Consider the following 24,721-nt stretch of genomic DNA (forward strand, 5'->3'; position numbering starts at 1 on the left):
CCCAAGGATTCCAGTACTGCCACTGCATTGGCCAGGTGCCAGCAGGAGGGTGGTATCAAAGTCTGGTTTGTAGGTTGGGTTCCAGTAGGTCTTGGGTGGAGCAAGGATTCCACTTCAGACTCCAAAGAGGATTCCTCTGCTGGAGACCATGGCGGAGCAGTACCCGCTTGCTCTTCCAGGCAGTGCTGATGAACTGGGGACTAGCAGTGGGCTGGTGATCGTTGCATTGGGACCATGGAGGGCTTGCCCCGGTCAGTGCTGTGGTGGAGCTTGCTGCAGCCCACCCCTTTCTGGTTTTGGTTGCCTTGGGTGATGAGGAACCTTGAGGAGTCAGCAGGATCAGGAGGGACAGCCGGTAGCTGCTCCTGGGAGTCGATAGCAGGTCCCATACTGGACTCAGGGCACTAGGCAGAGTCGGCAGTGTTGTTTCTTATGCTGCTTCCTCAGCACCAGGAATGGGGAGCAGTGCGGGAAAAGCCTGGTGCTAGGAGAGCACTCTGCATGGATGCTGACGTGCTCGGTGCCGATTTGGACCGGCTCACCTCCAAGGCCGGAGTGAGGGCCGCCTCCATAAGAATGGTCTTCAGCCAAATGTCTCTCTCCTTTCTCCTGCATGGTCTGAAGTCCCTGCAGATCTGGCACCTCTCTTTAATATGACAAATATCAGAGGGGTAGCCGTGTTAGTCTGGATCTATAAAAGCAGCAAAGAATCCTGTGGCACCTTATAGACTAACAGACATTTTGAAGCATGAGTTTTCGTGGGTGAATACCCACTTCATCGGATGCATGTAGTGGAAATTTCCAGGGGCAGGTATATATATGCAAGCAAGCTAGAGATAACGAGGTTAGTTCAATCAGGGAGGATGAGGCCCTGTTCTAGCTGTTGAGGTGTGAAAACCAGGGAGGAGAAACGGGTTTTGTAGTTGGCAAGCCATTCACAGTCTTTGTTTAATCCTGAGCTGATGGTGTCAAATTTGCAGATGAACTGAAGCTCAGCAGTTTCTCTTTGGAGTCTGGTCCTGAAGTTTTTTTGCTGCAGGATCTGCTATAGTGTGGCCAGGGAGGTTGAAGTGTTCTCCTACAGATTTTTGTATATTGCCATTCCTAACGTCTGATTTGTGTCCATTTATCCTTTTCCGTAGAGACTGTCCAGTTTGGCCGATGTACATAGCAAAGGGGCATTGCTGGCATATGATGGCGTATATTACATTGGTGGATGTGCAGGTGAATGAACCAGTGATGGTGTGGCTGATCTGGTTAGGTCCTGTGATGGTGTCGCTGGTGTAGATATGTGGGCAGAGTTGGAATCGAGGTTTGTTGCATGGATTGGTTCCTGAGCTAGAGTTACTGTGGTGCAGTGTGCAGTTACTGGTGAGAATATGTTTCAGGTTGGCAGGTTGTCTGTGGGCGAGGACTGGCCTGCCACCCAAGGCCTGAGAAAGTGTGGGATCATTGTCCAGGATGGGTTGTAGATCCTTGATGATGCATTGGAGGGGTTTGAGCTGGGGACTGTATGTGATGGCCAGTGGAGTCCTGTTGGTTTCTTTCTTGGGTTTGTCTTGCAGTAGGAGGCTTCTGGGTACACGTCTAGCTCTGTTGATCTGTTTCCTTATTTCCTCATGTGGGTATTGTAGTTTTGAGAATGCTTGGTGGAGATTTTGTAGGTTTTGGTCTCTGTCTGAAGGGTTAGAGCCGATGCAGTTGTACCTCAGTGCTTGGCAGTAGACAATGAATCGTGTGATGTGCCCGGGATGGAAGCTGGTGGCATGAAGGTAGGCATAGCGGTCAGTAGGTTTTCGGTATAGGGTGGTGTTAATGTGACCATCGCTTATTTGCACCGTGATGTCTAGGAAATGGACCTCCTGTGTAGATTGGTCCAGGCTGAGGTTGATGGTGGGGTGGAAGCTGTTGAAATCGTGGTGGAATTCTTCCAGAGTCTCCTTCCCATGGGTCCAGATGATGATGATGTCATCAATGTAGCGTAGGTAGAGAAGGGGCGTGAATGGACAAGAGCTGAGGAAGCATTGTTCCAGGTCGGCCATAAAAATATTGGCATATTGTGGGGCCATGAGGGTGCCCATAGCTGTGCCACTGATCTGGAGATATATATTGTCATCAAATTTGAAATAGTTGTGTGTGAGGATAAAGGCACAGAGCTCAGCAGCCAGTTGTGCTGTGGCATCATCAGGGATACTGTTCCTGACAGCTTGTATTCCATCTGTGTGGGGGATGTTTGTGTAGAGAGCCTCTACATCCATGGTGGCTAGGATGGTGTTTTCTGGAAGGTCACTAATGCATTGTAGTTTCCTCAGGAAATCAGTGGTGTCACGGAGATAGCTGGGAGTGCTGGTGGCATAGGGTCTGAGTAGAGAGTCCACATATCCAGACTGTCCTTCAGTGAGAGTGCCAATGCCCGAGATGATGGGGTGTCCAGGATTTCCGGGTTTGTAGATCTTGGGTAGAAGACAGAATAACCCTGGTTGGGGCTCTAAGGGTATATTGATTTGTTCCGGTGTTATAGGGAGTGTCCTGAGTAGATGGTGCAGTTTCTTAGTGTATTCCTCCATGGGATCTGAGGGAAGTGGCCTGTAGAATTTGGTATTGGAGAGTTGTCTGGCGGCCTCCTTTTGGTAGTCAGACCTGTTCACGATGACAACGGCACCTCCTTTATCAGCCTCTTTGATGATAATGTCAGGGTGGTTTCTGAGGCTGTGGATGGCATTGTGTTCTGCACGACTTAGGTTATGAAGCAAGCGATGTTGTTTTTCCACAATTTCTGCCTGTGCACGTCGGCGGAAGCATTCAATGTAGAGGTCCAGACTGTCATTTCGACCCTCAGGAGGAGTCCATGTGGAGTTCTTCTTCTTGTGCTGTTGGTGGGAGGGTACCTGTGTATCAGTGCACTGTTCAGTGTTGTCCTGAAAGTATTCTTTGAGTCAGAGATGGCGAAATTAGGCTTCCAGATCGCCGCAGAACTGTATCATGTTGGTGGGGGTGGCAGGGCAGAGAGTCCCTGAGATAGGACAAACTTTTCTTCTGGGCTGAGTGTGTAGTTGGATAGGTTGACGATATTGGTGAGTGGGTTAGGGGTACTACGGTTGTGGCCCCATGTGGCAGGTAGGAGTTTAGACAGCTTATAGTCCTTTTTCCTTTGTAGAGAGGTGAAGTGAGTAATGTAGATCTCCTGTCTTATTTTAGTGAAGTCCGTCTGTATGGAAGTTGGAGAGTTCTTTTTTGATGTTTTCCTGTTTGCTGTATAGGATGCTGATCAGGTGGTTCCTCAGTTTCTTTGACACAGTATGGCATAATCTCTCACTGTGGTCTGTGTAGTATGTAGATAGCAGTGGATTTTTTACCTTTAGTCCATTTGGTATGATGTCCATCCGTTTGCATTTGGAAAGGAAGATGATATCTGTCTGTATTTGTGCAAGTTTCTTCATGATGTTGATGGATTTCCACTCGATATGGCTAAATGCAGTGCCTTGCATGGTGTCAAGTATCAGAGGGTAGCCGTGTTAGTCTGGATCTGTAAAAGCAGCAAAGAATCCTGTGGCACCTTATAGACTAACAGACTTTTTGGAGCATGAGCTTTTGTGGGTGAATACCCACAAAAAATACCCACGAAAGCTCATGTTCCAAAACGTCTGTTAGTCAATAAGGTGCAACAGGATTCTTTGCTGCTTTTACATACTTATATAGTACCTCCCATTCTGAATGATTCCAAACACTTCAAACAAACTGAATAGTATAGATGTACAGTGTTGTTTCCCACCCAACAATGTGGGAAAGAGGACATTTCTGCTAAGGACAAAGGCAAACTGGAAGTGCCATGAGGTCTCTGAAGTCCATGCAGAGCTGACAGTAACATAGTTCATGGATTTTAACACCAGACGGGACCACACCGTGATCATTCTAGTCTGACCTTCTGCATAACATCGGGGTAAAGAATTTCACCCAGTCCTCCAGTTGAGAGAATTACTCATCCCTACTGTGAAGTGAACATGATCAAGTCTAATTACTTATGACTGAGCTACAGCGTATCTTTTAGAAAGACATTCAGTCTTGATTTCAAGACTCCAAGTGATGATGAATTTATTACTTCCTTTGGTAAGCTGTCCCCATCGTCAACTACCCTCACTATGAAAAATGTATTCACTTGATTTTTTTTTTTAAACTTCAGTTTCCAGCCATTGGATCTTGTGATGCTTTTGTGCACTAAATTGAGGGCCAGATATCTTATCTATCATTTACCATCTCGCATTAAAATTAGATATCTTTGGCTTGTGTTAAAGTGATGTGTTAGGTCAGGATCAAGCTGCCTCTTAATAATCTCTTGTGTCTGACTGTGAGGTGTTTTTTTCTAAACCATTGTTGTAGCTCTTCTCTGAACCCTCATCAGAAAGACCAACATAGAGTAAGTTTCCTGCTGAAGAGTGAAGGCTGGGTCAAACCTGTGGTCTCAGGGGATGCTTTGGTCACTAATCTTTCCCCTATGGAATATCTCTGAAGTTATTAGAAATTAAGGAACATTTTAAAAAATCCTGTATTGAACTTTACTTTGAAATAAGCTCTGCTAGACATTATTTTTACTACAGAGGTATCCAAGCAACAAAAAGGAGAAACTCAAAGAACACTGAGGCCATGGCTACTCTGGTGCTTTACAGCACTGCAACTTTCACGCTCAGGGGTGTGAAAAAAACACCCCCGAGCGCTGCAAGATACAGCACTGTAAAGTCTCAGTGTAAACAGTGCCGCAGCACTGGAAGCGCAGCTCCCAGCGCTGCAAGCTACACCCGTAGAGGAAGTGGAGTACGTACAGCGCTGGGAGAGCTCTCTCTCAGCGCTGGCGCTGCGACCACACTCGCACTTCAAAGCACTGCCGCGGCAGCACTTTGAAGTTTCAAGTGTAGCCATACTCTGAGTTTTGGCTCCATAAATACAGAAGCCTGGCTAGGCTGAAGCTTAAAGGCAGACATAAGAATATTTTCTTCTACATACTAAAGAGTTTGCATACAGTTGTCTCAAAATATTGGCTCATGGCTAGATTTTGAAATGTGCTTAACACTATGGGCCAAATTAATCGCTGGTGGAAGTCATACGTCTTTTTAAAAAAATCTGCCATTACTGGGATGGGGGCAACTATCAACAAGAAACTTATCTTTTAAAGTCATGATTCAGCAAAATATTTAAGTACACACTTAAAATGAAGCACATGCTTAAGTATTTTACTAAATTAATGCTATAAGCAGAACCTAGCACAGAAAAGATCCTGGGCTAATCGTTAAATATATGCAAAATGTTGATGATAACATGTAGATTTTAGCCTTTTAAATCTGCTGGATTCTAATTCTGGGACAGCTCCTCAGCTGGTATAGATCAGCACAGTTTCTCTGAAGTCACTGGAGCTATGGCAATTTACACCAGCTGAGGTTCTGGTCTTTTTCCATTCTAGACTGATAGCTCTCCTCCAGAAACATGTACTTTAGCATGATTTCATCTGATACAACCAATGTTCAGTTGGGCATCTCACTAGCGCAGGGACTCTGGAACAATTTTTAGAGTGGGGGTGCTGAGAGCCACTGAACCAAACTGTAAACCCTATATATAATGGAATCCACTTCAAGACAGGGGGTGTGGCAGCACCCCTAGTTCCAGCACCTATGCACTAGCATTCAAGTTGCTCTCCATGAAAGATTTCTTACTTATCATGAGCACTTTTCCTTTCTTCTCTGTGTAGCTTGGCTCCCAGAAGTATTTTAGTTCTCTTCATAAATAATATCCTGCCTCCTCTTTACTGCTTTTAAGAGCCTGTCCTGCTCCAGTTGATGCAGAAAGCTACAGCCCACTTAACTCAGCAACAGAGGCAGCCAAAAGCACATCTCCACAGTGCTCCACTCTCTTCAGATATCATAGTGATGAGCAGGTGATGAAAACAAAGATAGACAGGATAGAACTGAACTGCACCAATCAGGGAGTCCTATGACATTATTCTATTCTCACTTACTGCAATGTAAATCAAGAATCATTTGCACTGAAGTCAATGCAGTTAACGTGAGAACAATTGTGAAAGAACAGAATCAGGTCCATAGGTTACTGACTTCTCTGTTACCTCCTGGGAACTGAACATGCAAAAAAATAAAAATAAAAATAATAATCAATCATCTACATTTTTACTGAGTTTCCAGCCTCCTTTCCACTCTGCAAAGATGGCTCTCTGTTATACAACTAATGAGCTTTTGTCACTTCCTTTACTTTCTTAGATGCTCTACACTTTCTTTTAAAAAGTTTCCATTTGGCTAAACCACCAAATTTTACAGACCACTCTGTCCTCAGCTGAATCACAGAAGCATGAAGTTCATCCCTCTTTGTGCATGAAGACTGATGCATGCCTGGAGCTCTTTCTGTGAGATTAAGTGGGGGAAATATGGTGTCTGGACTCCAGTCCTGGAGCTTAATATACAAGAATTAACAGTCTCAGTCTCTAGCAAGATGCTGGGCTCAGAGAATATCAGGGTTGGAAGGGACTTCAGGAGGTCATCTAGTCCAACCCTCTGCTCAAAGCAGGACCACCTCTTACAAGCTATTGATGGCCCCAATAAAGCTTAAGTGGAGGCATAAAACAACCATGGTTTTCAGAGTTTTCAGCACATGCTGCTAGCAACTGCTCACATTCTATATCACTCCCAAGACACTTAACTAAGGGCATGTCTACACTTACCACTGAAGCGATCGATCCAGTGAGGGTTGATTTATCGCGCCTAGTGAAGATGCGATAAATCAACTGCTGAGCACTCTCCCATTGACTCCAGTACTCCACTGGAGCGAGATGCGTAGGTGGAGTCAATGGGGGAGCATCAGCAGCCCATTTATCGGGGTGAAGACACTGTGGTAAGTAGCTCCAAGTACATCAGCTTCAGCTACGCTACTTTCGTAGCTGAAGTTGCGTAACTTAGACCGACTTAGCTTGCCTCCCCCGCCCCCAGTGTAGATCAGGCCTGAGATCAAAGTCTATTCTGACAGTTACACTTGTCATACCTGGGCTTTTTGTGTGTTGTTTCACACAGCTATTAACTTGCCATCAAGCAATCAGTTCCTTTAACCAACTCCTCATATCATTTGATAATTTTAATTACTACCCTTAAAACAAACCAGGGTGTATCATTTAAACAAACTGGATGGATGGATGGATAGATAGAGAGACAGACAGACAGACAGCATTTGTCCCTTTTGCAGTCTGGTTTGAACTGGTTTTATAATCAAGGAATTATATAGGAACATGGATCTGATATTTAATCACAGCGGGAAAGCAACTGATTTATGTATCTGGGCTGTTTGCATATTGGCCATATTTAAAATATGTATTCCTACAACATCTACTCCTGCACCTACTGAGCGATAACAGGGCCATAACAAACAACTGTGTTTATGCCACACCAAAACCATGCTTTTCTTCTGAGTTGTAACAATGTTATACCAATTGCCTATGCCCCAAACTATGTATAATGATATTGTTCCAAAAATAGTATTATTTGTACCATTTACTTGTATATCTACTGCTGTATGTATGATACCTAGACAGACAGATCCATGTGTGGCACTCCGTACCTCAAAGCAGCACCCTGGAACCCCAATATTCACTTATGTCATATAATTATGAGATATTTCACAGAAAGCATGCCATGTAAGATATCATATGAAAGGTCATGATTTGCTGAAACCTATTGTTCCATCCAAATATGTATATCATTAGTGCACATGAAATTATTAGATTTTGCTGTATGGTTGTTACAAAATGTTGTAAGTTTGAGAGTCTCTACTGCAAGTTCCACAGTGACAACAAGGGTAGTGATTCCCACCCAGGAGGGTGATAAATGACCATTAATCAGCAGGGGAGTTATAAACAAGGGATTTACAATACTGTAGGAAAGTTGCACAAACATCACACAATGGGAGATTGCTCAACTCCATGACTCAGCAAAGCCCAGCAGGACATGTCTGGGCTAGTGTTTTCCAGGCACATGGACTGAGGGTATAAAATAAGGGACAGTGGCACTGTGCCTTGGCCTCCGTCCTTCCCCACCTATGCTGGAAGCAACAAGAATGCTGGGAAGACAGACTTCAACTAAGGCCACTGTTCCCAGGATTAAAAGATGAAGCTTGTGTATTAAGAACTATAACATCCAGTGGGCTGAGAAAACTGCTTGATCCAAATACTGCCTAATGTAATAAGGTTTAAGATGTAGACTGTATGCATATCTTTTATTTTCTTTGGTAACTATCTCTGACCTTCTGTGCCTACCATTTAAACACTTAAAATCTATCCTTCTGTAAGTAATAAACCTGTTTTATATTTTATCTAAAACGGTGTGTTTGGTTGATGGGCTTGGGAAATCTCAGCTCAGTTTACAAAGGCTTCTGTTTGTCCTCTCCACACTGAGAGAGGGGCGCACTGGATAATAAATGTACATTGGTCAGGCTTGTGACCAGGGCAAGACGCAACAGTTCTGGGGTGCAAGGCTGGGGAGCTGGGGGTAATTGGCTGGTGCCTTTCTCTGTGTGATTTGTGAGTAGCTGAGGGAACATTCATATAATCTAGCTGGGCATGGGGCTCCACTTGCTGTTGTGCTGAGCGATAACATCACCTGGAGGGCTTCGCTGCTTGTCACTAGCAGAGCACTGGGAGAGACAGCCCAGGCTGGAGAGTTATGTGGGCACTGTGGTACCCCAGTTTCAGATTGTATCCCAGGGATCCCATCACACCATGTACATAATTTGCCTCTGCACTACCCTCTCAAGACTTTTTAAAATGGGGGGGGGGGAAGAGGAAGGAATGAAATAAGTCAAAAATAAACAATTTTGCTACTTGCTTGCTAATCCTTTTTTTTTTTTTTTTAATTCTCTCAACCACCCTAAAATCAAATAAATCATTTACCAGTGACAGACGGGATTAAGCTTTAAATATTATCATGACAGCATAGTGCTCACCACTGGTCTATGTAAGTATGGCAGGTAATGTACAAAAATGTAACAGTAGCTCTTCTGCCACACTCTCTCCCTCAGTGCCATGTTAGATGCTAAAATTATATCCGTGATTTTTGAGACTAGAATGTATCACTCATTTTCCCTCCAGCTCACTTGGTTCTATGCTGGTTCCAGTAGGCACTAGTTCCAAGACTACAGCTTAAAAAGCCATTCCAGAATCAGAGCCCTAACTGTGTCATGCCAGGTTTACACTAGAAAAGATCTCCCGGTATATCTGTACTGAGACAGCTATATCAACAAACCCTCCTAGTGTAGACAGAGTTTATAAATGGCAAAAAAAGGGTTTTTGCTCTGGTTCCCTAAGCAAAATAAGCTATAAGTACATGCTGGTATAGCTGAATCTACACTAGAGCTTTTACCAATATAGAAATGTTGGTGGGAGGGGGGGAATCATACCCGTAACTGACACTACTAGACTAGAAAAGGTTTTTAGTGTAGACTTGGCCTTAGTAACTGGCCACAAAGCTGTTGTTAACCTAAATCGAGCAACTACTACAATTTTCTCCCTTCTCTCTCGCCCCTTCCCTTGAAGTGTATGTAAAATAATCATTTCCTTGGCCTGGAGTAATAAAATTTAGAAATTTCTCAATTAGTTTTAATTGCACTTTGTTGCCAGAATATAGGACTACTGGGCAAAATATCAGATTAGCAAAGAACTGTAAATTGCTAGACTGCTGATATAGCACGGTGCTAACACACACCTGATGAGAGATCACCGTGATCCCTTCTCTTCAAATCAGGCGTAACCCAGCAAGTGGCAGTGACATGCTTGATCTCCAAGAGGAAGGAAATTAACTGCTCTGCTGTAAAGGTGCTACCCATGAGATGGTTGTGGATGGATGGAAATGCTTGTGTGTGGCAATAAAATGTATCTTCTCTGAGGGTACGTCTTCACTACCCGCCGTATTGGTGGGTAGCAATCGATTGCTAGGGGATCGATATATCGCGTCTCATCTAGACGCGATAGATCGATCCCCGAACGCGCTTATATCGATTCCGTAACTCCATCAACCCGAACGGAGTTGCGGAATCGACAGGGGGAGCAGCAGACATCGATCCCGTGCCGTGAGGATGGTGAGTAATTCGATCTTAGATACTTCGACTTCAGCTACGTTATTCACGTAGCTGAAGTTGCGTATCTAAGATCAATTTTCCCCCGTAGCATAGACCAGCCCTGAGTCTTAGGGGCCTACATTTTCAAAGGATCCATTCATTTTAAGTGTCCTGTTTGAGACACCTATCCCTCTAACTTTCAGAGGTGCTGAAAACCTACACCACTAAATGAATCAATGGGTGCAATGAGTGATCAATACCACTGAAAAATCAAACCTCAGGCACCAAAAATTAATGCACGCTTTTGAAAATTAAGGCTAGATTTAGTGCTGTTATCGTGCTGTCATCTAGGAAAGAAAAGGGATCAGGGAAAAAATGGAGGAAAAAGAAACAGAATAGGACTTTACGGAGGCTTGTGGGGATCTCGGCAACCAGAAATGGATCATATGCATTTCCTTTCTTTTCCATTTTCCTGGCTGGGTTATGCATTGCTACTGTAAATAAATCGAAAAGACTTACATTTGTCACTTTAAGAGTGATCAGGCGGTTCTGAAAGACCAAGAGGAGTGTCCTCTATATTCTAGTTTTGCAACTCTGATTGCCGCAAGTCATTCTCTCTCACATGATTAGTCCCATTGTTTTAACTGGGTTATAACATTGCAGTAATTTTAGGTACTACTGAAATAATGGAACTATATATGAGTGATGATAGCAAGATCTAGTCCTGAAAAAATGTAGGTTGGTTTAAGCATTTAAAATAGGTACATATTTGCATATTCCCATAAAAATATACTTATTTAAGTTATCTTCAGTACTTGAGCAGCCATTAGAATTCCAGCTGACTAAATACACAGTGAAAGAGGTACATCTGCTAACTCAGCACTCTGGGTTTTACGTTTCTCTTTTGTATCAAGTGAATCTTTTAGATGTCCTTTATACCTGATCTCCATTTGTCTGTGAGGCCTTGAAAGCATCTATATTATTTAGAAGTATCCATCCAGACTACACTCCACTTAAATACTTCTTTTTTAAATCAATGTACTTATTTTTATTAAGATCCCAGACACCTTATCTGACAAAGGTTCATGAAAGGGATTTTGGAAAAGATTAATCTCAGTAGTATCTTTTAAATGTATGAATGAGCCTTTTTAGCTTTAATAAGGGTGCAAAATTTACATCATTGCTTTATATTCCTTTGTTACTGATTTTAGACTCAATTCTTTATTTTGACTGTATATTTTTACTGGATACTTCATAAACTGAAGAGGCAGAAACTTTGGCACTAGGGATACGTTAGACAGATAGCAAAGGCAAACAAGTGTATGCCTAAAAAGTAATGTAAGCAGTAACTTGATATGTCTTTCCCTTTTTTATCTGGAGCTGTTTATTTGTGTTTTATCCAAATGACTAAATACTCTTGGGTAAAAAATAAAAATGTCTACCACAATGCACTCAGCGTATGAGGTTCTCTGGGGGCCCAGAGAACAAATGTGGGTAGTACAAATTCAGGCTGAAGTATTGTGGCCAAGGGCTACAGTGTATCTACTCACACAGGACAGACTGACTTTGTAGCTACCCAGCACATGTCCAGTATGAATTTTTCTGTCCTCAGCCTAAAAAAAAATCCATATTACCCTTATTAACAAAGGAAAACATATAAACAGCATAAACTCTTTGACAACTTCATTTCCTACAGTTTGCTTATGGAAGCAACTCAAGTTGTTGACAATGAACAATGAGACATGCGTGGCTTGGGTTTTGTCTACCTAAAAGACTATTCCTGTTCCCATGCACAACCGTGACATTTAAGGTCGGATGAGGCTGTTAACACTCCCTAGACATGAATGCTTTGTGGGCTGAGGACAGAGTATCCTAACTCCTACTTTCTCAGGTAAATCTGAGGGACAAAGATTAATATTTAAAACGTGGAGTTGAGTGAATAGCTTTAGGAAAGCATATTTGAAAAATATGGGCTAATTCTTTATTAACATCTAGTTGAGAAATGGAATATTTTGGAGGTGCCATACTTTTCCTAATACTGCTTCCCAAAAAATGTGCTATGTGGCAGATAGCATTTGAACCAGTACACACTGACTACAGATGCATGGGTTGTGCAGTCTCTAATGCCTGCAGTAGTGCCACCCATTACTACCATTACTTATGAGTGTGCATAAAGAATCACGATCTGTTCTGTAAGACTAATGCTGGATTTGTGATACACAGCAGACTGTTTTGTGATAGGGTAGGATAACCGGGACATGGGGATATGCATTTTATAAAGAGCAGTATATTGACAGGAGAAAATTCCACAGACTCAATGATCAATCTCACTGTATCCGTATTCAAATGGTTGTAGCAACCAGAGCTGTTTAATCATTTTAGAAGAAAAGCCATTCTTAACAGCAAAACTGAGCAAAGAAGGGAAATTAAAGACATTGTCCATTTATGAAACACTAAATAAAACTACCCTTTCATGGATACTTGTGTTATGGGTCGTAACACAATATATATCCTAAGGCTGATATATGGTGCTTGTGATTTTTAAGTTTTTACCTGACTGACACTTCTGTAGGTAGGGTATGTATAGATTCTCACTAATCTGATGTTTAATTTAACCTGAAATTTTGAAGTAAGAAATCTCTTCCAAAATTTAATCTAATCATTTCTAAAAAGCTTGCTGTCCTTAAATCATAGCACTATGAGCATGTTTGGAAAACAATTTCTTTCCTAAGATTTAATAATGGGAAATGTCATTGGTTACAAGACCTTACATTCATTTTGTTGGAATCTAGCGCTATACTGCCATCCAAAGAGGGATCGGGGTGTCAGCATCCAGCCTATCTTAAGGATCAGAAGAACTAAAGTTAATAAACATTTGACTGGCAATGACAGCTTACTGGGGCATGCCTTGTGTATGAAGATGTCAAGGTACAAATCTTAGTCAAATATGTCTTCTGATTATCCTGTCACTTCAGAGAAAGGGAGATGTCTTGAAAAAGCTACATGTTCCTGGGTGATCTTAGCTATAGTTATCTAGGGCTCCTGTCATTCATGTATCACTTCAGGAAAGAAAAATATGGCCATCAGGAGATGGGCATATTGGAAAAGGAGCCTGCTCTATAATCTGGTGACCTGCTCTAATCCAGAACATCCAGAAAGAGCCAGTGTCCATCTAAATTCAATTTGCTAGCAGAAGGTGAGGAGCTAGTAGGCGGGTGAAATATTTTTGGAGATAGAAAAGATTATTTGATTAAAAAACAAAAAAGGGAAGAGAAGAACTCTCTTTCTCGGGTGAAGCTGTGTACCAAAGCCCAAAGAAATCAGTGGAAACACTTGCACTGACTTCAATGGGCACTGGACCGGGTCCTAGAATACCCCTGCTCTTGTGTTCTAGGAACACCTCTGAACCTTGCAGAGTATCATTTAAAGGTTCTGAACTGATGTGGGGAGAGAATGGATGATTTGAACATATTTTATCTATCTAACTTTTATCATAACAAAGGCCTAGAATTCTCCCCACCATCCCCTCCATATACCCATCACTGGAGATAGCTAAGACTGGGTGGATAATTAGCAGTTCAAAGTTTAGGCTCAATAGAAGAGGAACAGGTCAAAAAAAATCCCATATACTACTCAGATTAGTAAGAGAACAGTGAAGATATACAGTCCTAGATTGATGGAGGATTAATTTTTGGCCAAAGTGTTGTCTGTTGGTAACTGTGAATTCTGCTGCATCAAAAGAAGCAAAATTATGTATAAGTATTTTCTTTCAAGAGTGCAGCGTCTTGTTGTCAACAACAATAATGATTCCCATTACTATATGCTTGGTCATAAAGATGAGCTGTTATGGGAGCAGCTGAGGTCCTTCTCTTTTCTCTGTCACATCCTGCAATGACAGAGATGACTGGCTCAGCCAAATAAGTAAATATGTACACTGCCAATGATGCAAAAACACATCTGCCAACAGAGACTAGGAGTTAAATATTTCTGGGATGGTAGTGTCAATACGAATAGTTTTATAGATTCATGGATTGCAAGGCCAGAAGAAACCACAATGATTATCTAGTCTGACCAGCTGCATAACACAGCCATAGGATTTTACCCAGTGATTCCTGCATCTAGCCCAATAACTTATGACTGAACTAGTGCATATCTTTCAGAAAAAGAACTAGTCTTGGTTCAAAGACCTCAAGAATCCACCACATTCCTTATTTGTCTGCTCCAATGGTTAACTACCCTGACCCGTTAAAAATCTGAAAATGCATGTCTGCCTGGTGAGACTGGAAGAAAGGTCATCCATCAGGCAGAATGCCTGCAGTATTGATTCAGACTATAACTAGTACCTTTGATCTGAAATAAAGCTCTGTGATGCCAGTATTTCAAGCAGTGCTGCACCAGTGGAAGGAACAAGCCAAGTCCCTGGCTGTGGCTACACTACGGCTTAAATCGACACAAATTATGTTGCTCAGGGGTGTGAATTAGCCACCCACCTGAGCAACATAACTTATGCTGACTTAAGCGCTGGTGTGGACAGTGCTATGTTGGTGGGAAAACTGCCGCCACTCATTGGGGGTAGATTAAGTCAACAGGAGAGCTCTCCCTCATCGGCTTAAAGCAGCTACACAGAGAGCATCAGTGCAGCTGCGCTGCTGTAAACTCTCTAGTGTAGCCATAGCATCTTGCCACAAGGTGCTCACAATGCCAACAATAAAATGCAAAGTCAAAGAGGTAAAAGTGTATAAAAATTATAATAATGGTGAGTAATGCACATAAAAACCCAATCAATTCCCCCTACTAGAGAAATGAGTATGTTTAAATATAGCTGCATATCAAATCTGCTCTGCTTTGAAACTGGTGTTTCTTTTAGATTATCTGAATTATTTAAGCACCTACTTATATATCCTTTAAGTGATTGTTTCATGTTTATTATTTATTACTCAGATAGGGTGTGACCTAGCTGCCATGGAAGTCAATGAAGCAACTGATTTCAATGGGAGCTATATCAGGTGCCTAATTCCTGCTAGTACAATTTGTAAGAAAAATACCATCAAATCTACTGGATAAAAATAAAATGCAGAGTATTGTATCTTGGTAGTAGTAAAATGCAATTTGCTTCTCATGTAATGTCAAACTTTGAAGGTCACAGGGCCTGATTCTGAGCTCACACTGGAGTCACTGCTGATCAGAATCAGGCCCTAATTTTTTGGAAAAAATTAGTTTAAAAAATCTCACCATTTCAGGGCAGACACTTACCTTATAACTTCAATTTCAAATTCACTGATGTAATCTGTGAGTGCCAAAAAAAAAATAAAAAAATACAGGTCTTCTGAAAGTAACAAAGTTTAGAATTAAGACTCAGTCCTTCATCCCCTTCATGAGTAGTTCCTCTGAAGTCAACAGGTTAATCACATGAGTATGAGCTGCAAGACCTGGCCTTTATTTAGCTGAATGAACTATTTCATATTCCTGTTACCCAGCTCTAAGCCTGATACTGCATGATACTTAGAGACATCAAGGTGATGTGAGCCCTCAACTCCCATTGACTTCAATAGGTGGAGTGAGAGCACTCAGCACCTTTCAGGATTCGTCCCGCAGTTTGGTCCTAATGAATGAAAGCAGAGAGTACCTATCCCTTGCCAAAGTAAATTTTATGAATAAAATATTTTAAGACATTAACAATTGTTGTATTTGTAATTGTTCTTCTAATCAAAATTCCAGTGACCAGGAACCTCAGCACATTTTGAGCCATTTTCCCTGCTCACAATATGTCCCATACTACTGAGGCATTTTGTTCAGAGGTCAGGAATGTGGGCATGCTACCATGGGATTCAGGAAATCATTTACAGAAAGCATAAAATTACTTTGCAGTATAGTGCCTCAGAGCTAAGAGGGCATGACATAATATCTTTGCTACTCAAACATACTTGGTTAATGTGCAACCTTTAATATGCAATAATCACATACCTTTAAACAAAACATAAAATAAAGGCAAATACAATTTGCATGATGATCAGAATGTAGTTAGAAAGGAAACTGCCTGGATTTTAGAAACTTTATTAATTTAGATAATTTTATCTCTTTGTCAGAACTTACTATTGATAGTGAAAGCCCCAAAACACAGCATTTCTCCATTTAAGGACAGCTTGAGTGTTTTAAACCTTGCTAAGAGAAGAGATTGTGAAACTGTGAAAGTTATAATGTCCTTCAGATTCCTTTAGGGTCTAGAAATTAACGTTGCTGGCTGTGTTGTACATTACAGGACCATGAATCAAAATAATTTGAATATGCAGTCAAAATTTTAAAAACTGTGAATATTCCCATCTAATGTATGTAACTGAAGTAGTTTTGATTACTAGACTTATATTTTGAAGCAGACTAGTCAAAACATTGCTTTAAATTTAGTCAGAAGTTATATTCTAGATGAGAAGGGCATGTGCATGATCCACCAGAGACCACCTACCTTGTAAAAAATGTAAATCACAATGGCTAAGAGTGACATTTCATAACAATTTATTCAGAAAGGCAATAAGAAAGTTAATATAAGAATGAAACAAGTACTACTGCACTCTGGATGCGGATTGTGTGCATCTGGACAAACAAACTGAATAAAAACTGTTAGCAATTACTCCAATATAAATCTGGAATAATTCCACTGATTTCACTGGAATTACTCTTGCTTAATACTGGTGTAACTGACAAAAGAAGTTAACCTTCTGTTGTCCTGTTTTTTAAGCAGCAAACCTATATTTCTCAAAAATATAATGTGTGTGTCTTCTGTACACTGGCGATAGGAACTTATTTTGAGTTGCAGGACAAGTTTATTCACTCTTTGAAGTATTCTGTGAAGAATGGGTAAAAGCATTCTGGTTCAACAATGCTATGTGTGAAAAACTGTTTAAAAATATCAAGCATCCACATGTATTTCCAAGACAATGATCAGAAATGTTACATTTTAAAGTGTACATATAATGTTCAGCAGACAGCATAATCTAGCTAAATAATCACAAATAAGTCCCTCCTTTTCAAAGAATTCAAATCATTTAGGGGAACTGACTCAGGCTGCCTGAGAATTTTCACTTTCAGACTCTGGGAAAGGAAAGTTAAATTATAGCAAGGTATTCGGGCACACCCATTGACAACAGTGGGCAATGAATCAGGCAGTTGGTATTGTCAAGGTGCATGAAGGAGCCTCTTCTTTAACACTCTTTGTATGGATATGATAAGGTAGCAAAATAGGCCAGAATGGACCAAAATAGAAGCTACTCACTGCCTGCCATACAGATTCAGATTTAGAGCAGACCAACTTCTCTAGCTTGTTCCAAGGACAGTATAGTATATGAGCTCTTCAAATTTAGTACAGTACTAAATTTATCCCTATTAGGCCATCAATCTTGAGGAAATGGGGAACTATAAAAATATTATTACTGTCTTTTCTTTTATCATCAGTGACCAAAAGTACATAATATAAAGCCAGGTTTGGTATCAAGGTGGATAGAAAGCTGGCTAGATCTTCAGGCTCAACAGGTAGAGATCAATGGCTCGATGTTTAGATGGCAGCTGGTATCAAGCGGAGTGCCCCAGGAGTCGGTCCTGGGGCCGGTTTTGTTCAACATCTTCATTAACTAACTGGATGATGGGATGGTTTGCACTCTCAGCAAGTTCACGGATAACACTAAGCTAGGGGAAGAGATAGATACACTGGAGGGTAGGGATAGGTCCAGAATGACCTAGGCAAACTGGAGGACTGGGCCAAAAGAAATCTGATGAGGTTCAAAGACAAGTGCAAGTCCTGCACTTAGGGTGGAAGAATCCCATCATGCACTACTACAGGCTGGGGACCAACTGGCTAAGCAGCAGTTCTGCAGAAAAGGACCTGGGGATTACAGTGGATGAGAAGTTGGATATGAGTCAGTGTGCCCTTGTTGCCAAGAAAGCTAACAGCATACTGGGCTCCATTAGTAGCAGCACTGCCAGCAGATCAAGGGAAATGATTATTTCTCTCTATTCGGCACTGGTGAGGCCACATCTGGAGTATTGCATCCAATTTTGGGCCTCAGACTACAGAAAAGATGTGGACAAATTGGAGAGAGTCCAGTGGAGGGCAACAAAAATGATTAGGTGGTTGGGGCACGTGACTTATGAGAAGAGATTGAGGGAACTGGGCTTACTTAGTTTTCAGAAGAGAAGAGTGAGGGGGGATTTGATAGCAGCCTTCAGCTACCTGAAAGGGGGTTCCAAAGAGGATGGAGCTCGGCTGTTCTCACTGGTGGCAGACGACAGAATAAGGAGCAATGGTCTCAAGTTGCTGTGGGAGATGTCTAGGCTGGATATTAGGAAAAACTATTTCACTAGGAGGGTGGTGAAGCACTGGAATGGGTTACCTAGGGAGGTGGTGGAATCTCCATCCTTAGAGGTTTTTAAGGCCCGGCATGATAAAGCTCTGGCTGGGATGATTTAGTTGGTGTCAGTCCTGCTTTGAGCAGGGGGTTGGACTAGATGACCTCCTGAGGTCTCTTCCCACCCTAATCTTCTATGATTCTATCATCTAGCACTTTAAAGTCTAAGTTGGTACATAGAGGGCCAAAACCTGTCTACAATTACTTCCATGCAACACCACTGAAATCAAGCAGGTTAAATGGGTGTAAAATGAGCAGAGAATCTGGCCCTCAGTATGTCAGTTATTCAGTCTCAATCTCAGTCTCCTACTCCTCAGGCTAGCAGGAGGTTGAAGAGGGGTACTGTTTCCATGGCAGCTTTTATGGGCTGATTTGGAAAGGAAACTGTTCTGAAATGGGTCTGGTCAGTGCTTAATTTGTCCCATAGCTTACCAGGACTGAGCCCCAGCACCCCCAGGCTTGGCAGTTCATAGCCCTGGCACATCTGGGCTTGCTGCATCAGTTATGAATGTAAAAAAATTGCTTGAGCCAATGCACCTCTTTCATTACAAATTAAGTTCATACATGGCAAGGAAGGACTGTACTTCCAAGTGGGATCCACTGCTGAGGGCATGTCACAAAGGCCCTACAATGGTAGTATTCTCCTCCCAAAACACTACATATTAAATAGATAGGGTCTTTTACTCAATTATATTAGCGTTTTGAGTCTTGGGCTTTGGCGCTTTCAGGCAGACAATATAATGTTTTTAACAGGGGCAAATACATGCAAAATTCAAGGAGGAATATTTTAAAAACCTTGGGGTGTCACATCAAGCAATAATTCACTTACCACATCAGATTTCTACTGAATGGAAATCTTTTTTTATTACCTACTTGCACTGAGTTGTCATTACTTGAATGCTTACCAGCTAGAGCCTTAATACGGGATCTCTCAAACAGTCGTGCAGAACTATTTTCATTGTCCCAGTCATCGACATCCCAGCGGTTATTCACATCACTGTATTGCTGTTGGATTTCAATATTGTCATAGTCTGTCGCTACTGTTGTTGTCATCTTGAACCTTCTTAACCTATCCTTGGCATCAGCTTCTCCTTAAACAGCTCTGGAGAAAGGAAAAAATAAGGTGGTCACTTAGAACTATACACAAAGATGCAGTAAGATTCAAACCCAGGACTTTTGGCTTTAAAGTCACTGGCTTCCACTTGGTAAACTGAAGAAACGGCTCCAACATAATTCAGAAGTCTTAACGGCCTATCGCTCCTGCTGAAATCCACTGAACAACATTTACTTCCAGTAAAAAATAAATAAGGTCATCATGACACACAACAAAGGGAATGGAACATGCTAAATGGCACAATAAGATATTGCCATAGTTTTTATTTTCAAAGGGAATTTGTTTGCATTTTACATCTGTGAAACATGACTGTAAAACATGAACTCTAGATGATTTAGGTACAAAAAACCTAATGTGCAAAAAAAGACCTAGACACATTTCCAAAAAAGGTGCAGACTCATGTCAAAAATTAAAAATACACTCATGTAAACTCACTAGATGAGTATTTTGACAAGCAGGAACATTTAATATGAAGATGAAGAAACATTTCTTTCTGCATATGTAAAGTCTGATCAAATGACTATCACAGGAAATTTACTGGAATCCTGTCCAGTGACATACAGCACTAACCACCATTTCCTTGTACTTATTTCAGCAACAAAAAGGTAGCATACCAGTCACTACATACTATAAAAAATACATTAGGCTGTTATCCTGCAATCAGCAGGATGGTATCTAGCACATCCCTACTGTCTTCCATCCAGGGATCTTAAAGCATTTTACAAGTATGACTAAGGTCTGCAGTATACTTCTAACACAAGCTCACAGATCACAGGAACAGTGTAAGGAAGGAATCAGTCCTCCAGAGGCATGAGGGTGTGTGTGGGGGGTGGGGGGGAATCATAATTTTCTACTGGTGCTATAGCAACAGCTTATTTATTACCCACCTTGTGTCAGTGGCTAGTGTTGGGTGAACGAGCCCAGGCTCTGCTCACTCCCCTGCCCACCTACTTGGGCAGGAGTCCTGAGTTTGCAGTAACTGTTTACCCCTGCACACCCAAACCTCAGGCCCAGGGAGACTGTGCAGGGATATAAACAGGTTCTTACTTCTCATTTACGCCTCTCTATGAATGTGCTGCCTTGCACCTCTGGGGAGATGCGGGTGTAATATCTGCTCTTGATTAGAAAAGAAAAGTACCGTACTTTGTTAGGGAAAAGTACATCAGTTACAAACAAACTGTGCATATGTGGACTGAATATTTCTAATGAGCTGGGCCCAAAATATTTGCTGTAAGCCTTTAAATAATTATGTAAAGGATGAAAAATAAATATAAAATCAAGTGCACAATTTCCCTTCATAAAGAAACAACATTGATAAAAACTATACTCATAAAATATGAAAAAGAGGGTCAGGGCATGAGGAAATCCAATGCAAACAATATGTGCTACACAGGAACAGACACTGTCAACAAATTTAAAGAATCTGATTTAATTGATATATATGATTCCCCTTTCCTCCACAAATTCTCTAATACAAGACAGCTCTTTACAACAATACAGAATTACACAGCAAGCTGATTTTGGACTGAGGCCTGCAGTCCTGTCTCAGGCATTGCATATTAACTCTAGTAAAGATTGCAGGATCAGGCCCGATATTTTAACACACAAGACCTGACTATGACATATTACATATCTTACATTTTTTAAAGCTTATCATGCCATAACAAAAGCAACATTAGGCATCTGGATGTTAATATGATGATTTAGCTCTACAGAGAAGTATGACAAAGTAGAGTTTGACTCTCATTATTGCTAATGGGTCCCGAACAGCACAGTCGTCATTAATAAAAGTACTTAACACCTATAGCCAATGGCCAGTACAGCAAACAAAAACTCCTTGAACAATCTAATGGGGAAGCAAAAGCTACTCAAGACAAGGTCTCTGGATTTGGCCTAGCTATCTGGTGCCACCTACTGACCCATGAAAATGGACTACATAGCAATCACAGCAAAGCACTGTTACTACCCTACCTTGAGTTCAGGTTACAAAACCTATATATCTCCTTACATATATATATATAAGGATATATGAATGGTTTTACTGAGTCCAGATTCATTCCATCAGCATTTTACATTTTGCAGCTGACAAAAAAAAAAAACCCATGTCAGTGGAACACAAATTGAACTTCACTGTTCTCTGAATGAGATGTGCTTGCCTTCCAGCCAAATATCCTAGAATAAAAAGTGTGGTTAATTTCCCCACACCAATCCCAGGAGATTTCCAGCACAATCCCCTTATTTTACACAGAGATAGCCAGTGGTTATATAAGATACTGTTCCTGGAGCATGTTTGTGAGCTATGTGACCTTTACAAAAGGTGGGAAGGAATCAGTTCTTGTTATTTTAAGCTGCCAACAGATGAAAGAATATGAAACAAGCTGTTCTGGGAAGGCCTTTTAAAAATCATTCTCTCTCATTTATGGTATTTTACCTTTTGGGGCCAATATTTTCCAGCAGAAAACTCTGAAAATAGATATTTTTCAGCCTGAGTAATTAAAGCACGTCAATAAACAGACACAGAAAAGGATGAAAAAAGCCTGATTAGTCCTCACACTCCATGGTAGGCACATTTCTGCAGTAGCACTAGGGGACTGATTCTGATCTCACTTAAGACAGGCTCTGGATCAGGCCTGAAGTTTACAGAAAGACTCCCATTGACTTCCATATGTTTTTGATCAGGCTTGTACACTGGCATAAATCAGGAATAACTCTACTGAAGTCAATGGAGTTACACTGGTGTAAAACAAGCAGGCCCTATATCTTTTATACAGCATCAGATTAGACCAGTCTTAACTGCAAACTCACAGCTGTCTTCGATAGGAAATGTGTAGTGTAACTTACAACATTCCTTCTGATCCACTAAGAATCATGACTCCCCTGAAGTTTCAATGTATTTTTTGTAAAGCAGCAATTCAGAACGGAAAAATAAAATTAATGAACCTTAAGGACTGAACCCTCTTAATTTCCCATTGGTTCCCATAGGCCATTGAGTTCATCTATTTCTATATCATCTATATCTACAGATGTGTATACCAAACAGCTGTGACCCTCCTACTCCTGTCTTCTTTCTAATTCCGTGGGCCCAATCCACCCCTGGTAAAGATGCATTCCTGATAAAGATGCACTTAGTCCATTATTTCAAACCTGCTTGACTGGACAACCTGCATTTTCCTGTTGTTCCAAGAAGATTGTTGTAGAAAATAGGCATTTCTAAAAGAAGTGCTTATGTTTGGAATGTAGACTGAGTACCATGGGGACAGGCAGACCAGCAGGTAGAGGAGAGAGACTGCAGAGAAAAAATAAGTGCTTTGCCAGAGAGCATTCTGGTACTATGGTGAAGACAATTTTAAAGGAAATTTTCAGTGCAATATGAAATCGTTTCCCTCACTTGCTCTGACATAAACCATGACTAAATTGTTAGTAATTATTTCTTTTTAAATTGCACTAAAAATTTTAAATATGAAATAATGAAGCAGAAGGAGGCTGTACTGTCAGCCTAATCATATGTATCAAGACAGGAAGTTTCAGAGCTGCAGCCAGAGACTCAGGGAACAGACATTGTAGAGATCAAAGCCGCAGCCAGAGGTTTCCACAGTTCTTTCTAGAGAATTTCAGTATATTTTTCAGGATATCCACCCTAAACAAATCCACAAAAATCCTTCAGAAAAAAAAAACAGAACTTGCCTAAACAGTGTTGCCAACTTCAAGAGATCAAAAATTATGAATCAGACTACAAAAAATCATGAAATTGACCCCAAAATCATGACATTAAAAAAAAAAAAGTACATCACGTTTTTTAGATCAGTTTCTTGATTTTTGAGCTCCCCCTGTCCATCCCCAGGGTCTGTGCATGTGACAATTAGTATTGCCCACTCACACAACTACTGGGTATAGTATTGCCGACCTTCTGATTGCTGAAAACCAAACACCTTTGCCCTTCCCTTTCTCCAAGGCCCACTCCTACCCCGCCCCTTCTTTGAGGCCCCGCCACCACTCATTGCATCTCCCTCCTTCCGTCGTCTGCTCTCCACCACTCTCGCTCATTTTCACCGGGCTGGGGCAGGAGGTTGGGGTGCGGGAGAGCTGAGGCCAATGGGAGCTGCAGGGGTGGCACCTGCAGGCGAGGGCAGCGCATGCAGCCGCCTGCTGCCCCTGCTTCTAGGGACAGCAGGGACATGTCACTGCTTCTGGGAGCTGCGCAGAGCCAGAGCAGGCAGGGAAGCCTGCCTTAGCCCTGCTGCACCACTGACTGGACCTTTCGTCACCCTGTCACCACCCCGGCCCCTTTTCGAGTGGGCATTCCGGTCGAAAACTGAATGCCTGGCAACCCTAACTGAATATGGTGATTTTGGCCCCTAATGTAGGAGCTCTCAACCCCACTTGTGCTCATCTATGGACCAGAAATTAATCCTGTCTCTCAGTCCTCCCATCAGTTCTGTCCCTATCCAACCCCCCCCTCAATTCAGTCCCTCCTCCCCCAGTTCAGTCCCCATCACCACCACCCCATCAGTTCATCTGCCTTACCCCATCAACCCCCACTGCCCTTAGTTCACTCTCCCAGCACTCACCCCATCTGCTCAGAACCCACCATCAATACAGCCCCCCCCCATCAGTCCTCATCCTTCTAACCCCCCGCCCTGCAGTCCCCAGCCTCACCTCTGCTCCTAAGGATTCTTCAGCCTCCCCAGGACTGGTGGGGGTGCTCCCACATCCCAAGCTGGCAGGGGAGTTGCCGCCTGGAGCTGACAGTTGGAGCCCCAGCCGCACCCGGGGAGGCTGACAGGATTTCTTAGTAAAATTAAACCTCACTTTTAGAACTCTCATGTGTCAGAATTTTTTCCCCAGTTGATTCAATTGCTTATTTGAAGTTTGGCCCTTCCCTAGAGCCATTAAAATCCATGGATATTCACAGACCATTCTTGCAGATGGCAGATTGGACACAGATACAACCACATAGGGCTCTACTCATCAGCGGCGCCTGCCCCATCCAACTCAGGCAGCCTGAGGGGCAGGGCAGCCTTTAGAAGTGCGGGGCCCAATTCGAACAGTTTCAACGGAGACCCGGCAGGGATGACTTAAAAAAACAAACAAACAAACCACACACACATAAAAAAAA

General features: G+C 41.9%; 1 protein-coding gene across 2 annotated transcripts in view; it reads right to left on the minus strand.

The window, feature by feature from the left end:
* Positions 1-24,721, minus strand: part of SPTBN1 (spectrin beta, non-erythrocytic 1) — a 219,862-nt gene that overhangs the window by 133,205 nt on the left and 61,936 nt on the right. For both annotated transcript variants that reach the window (XM_030557719.1, XM_030557720.1), the window contains exon 2: positions 19,397-19,593. In XM_030557719.1, the coding sequence (XP_030413579.1) occupies positions 19,397-19,544 (148 nt within the window). In that variant the 5' untranslated portion in view covers positions 19,545-19,593. The remainder of the gene's footprint in view (positions 1-19,396; positions 19,594-24,721) is intronic.

Source organism: Gopherus evgoodei, chromosome 3 (assembly GCF_007399415.2).
Source record: "Gopherus evgoodei ecotype Sinaloan lineage chromosome 3, rGopEvg1_v1.p, whole genome shotgun sequence".
NCBI lineage: Eukaryota > Metazoa > Chordata > Testudines > Testudinidae > Gopherus > Gopherus evgoodei.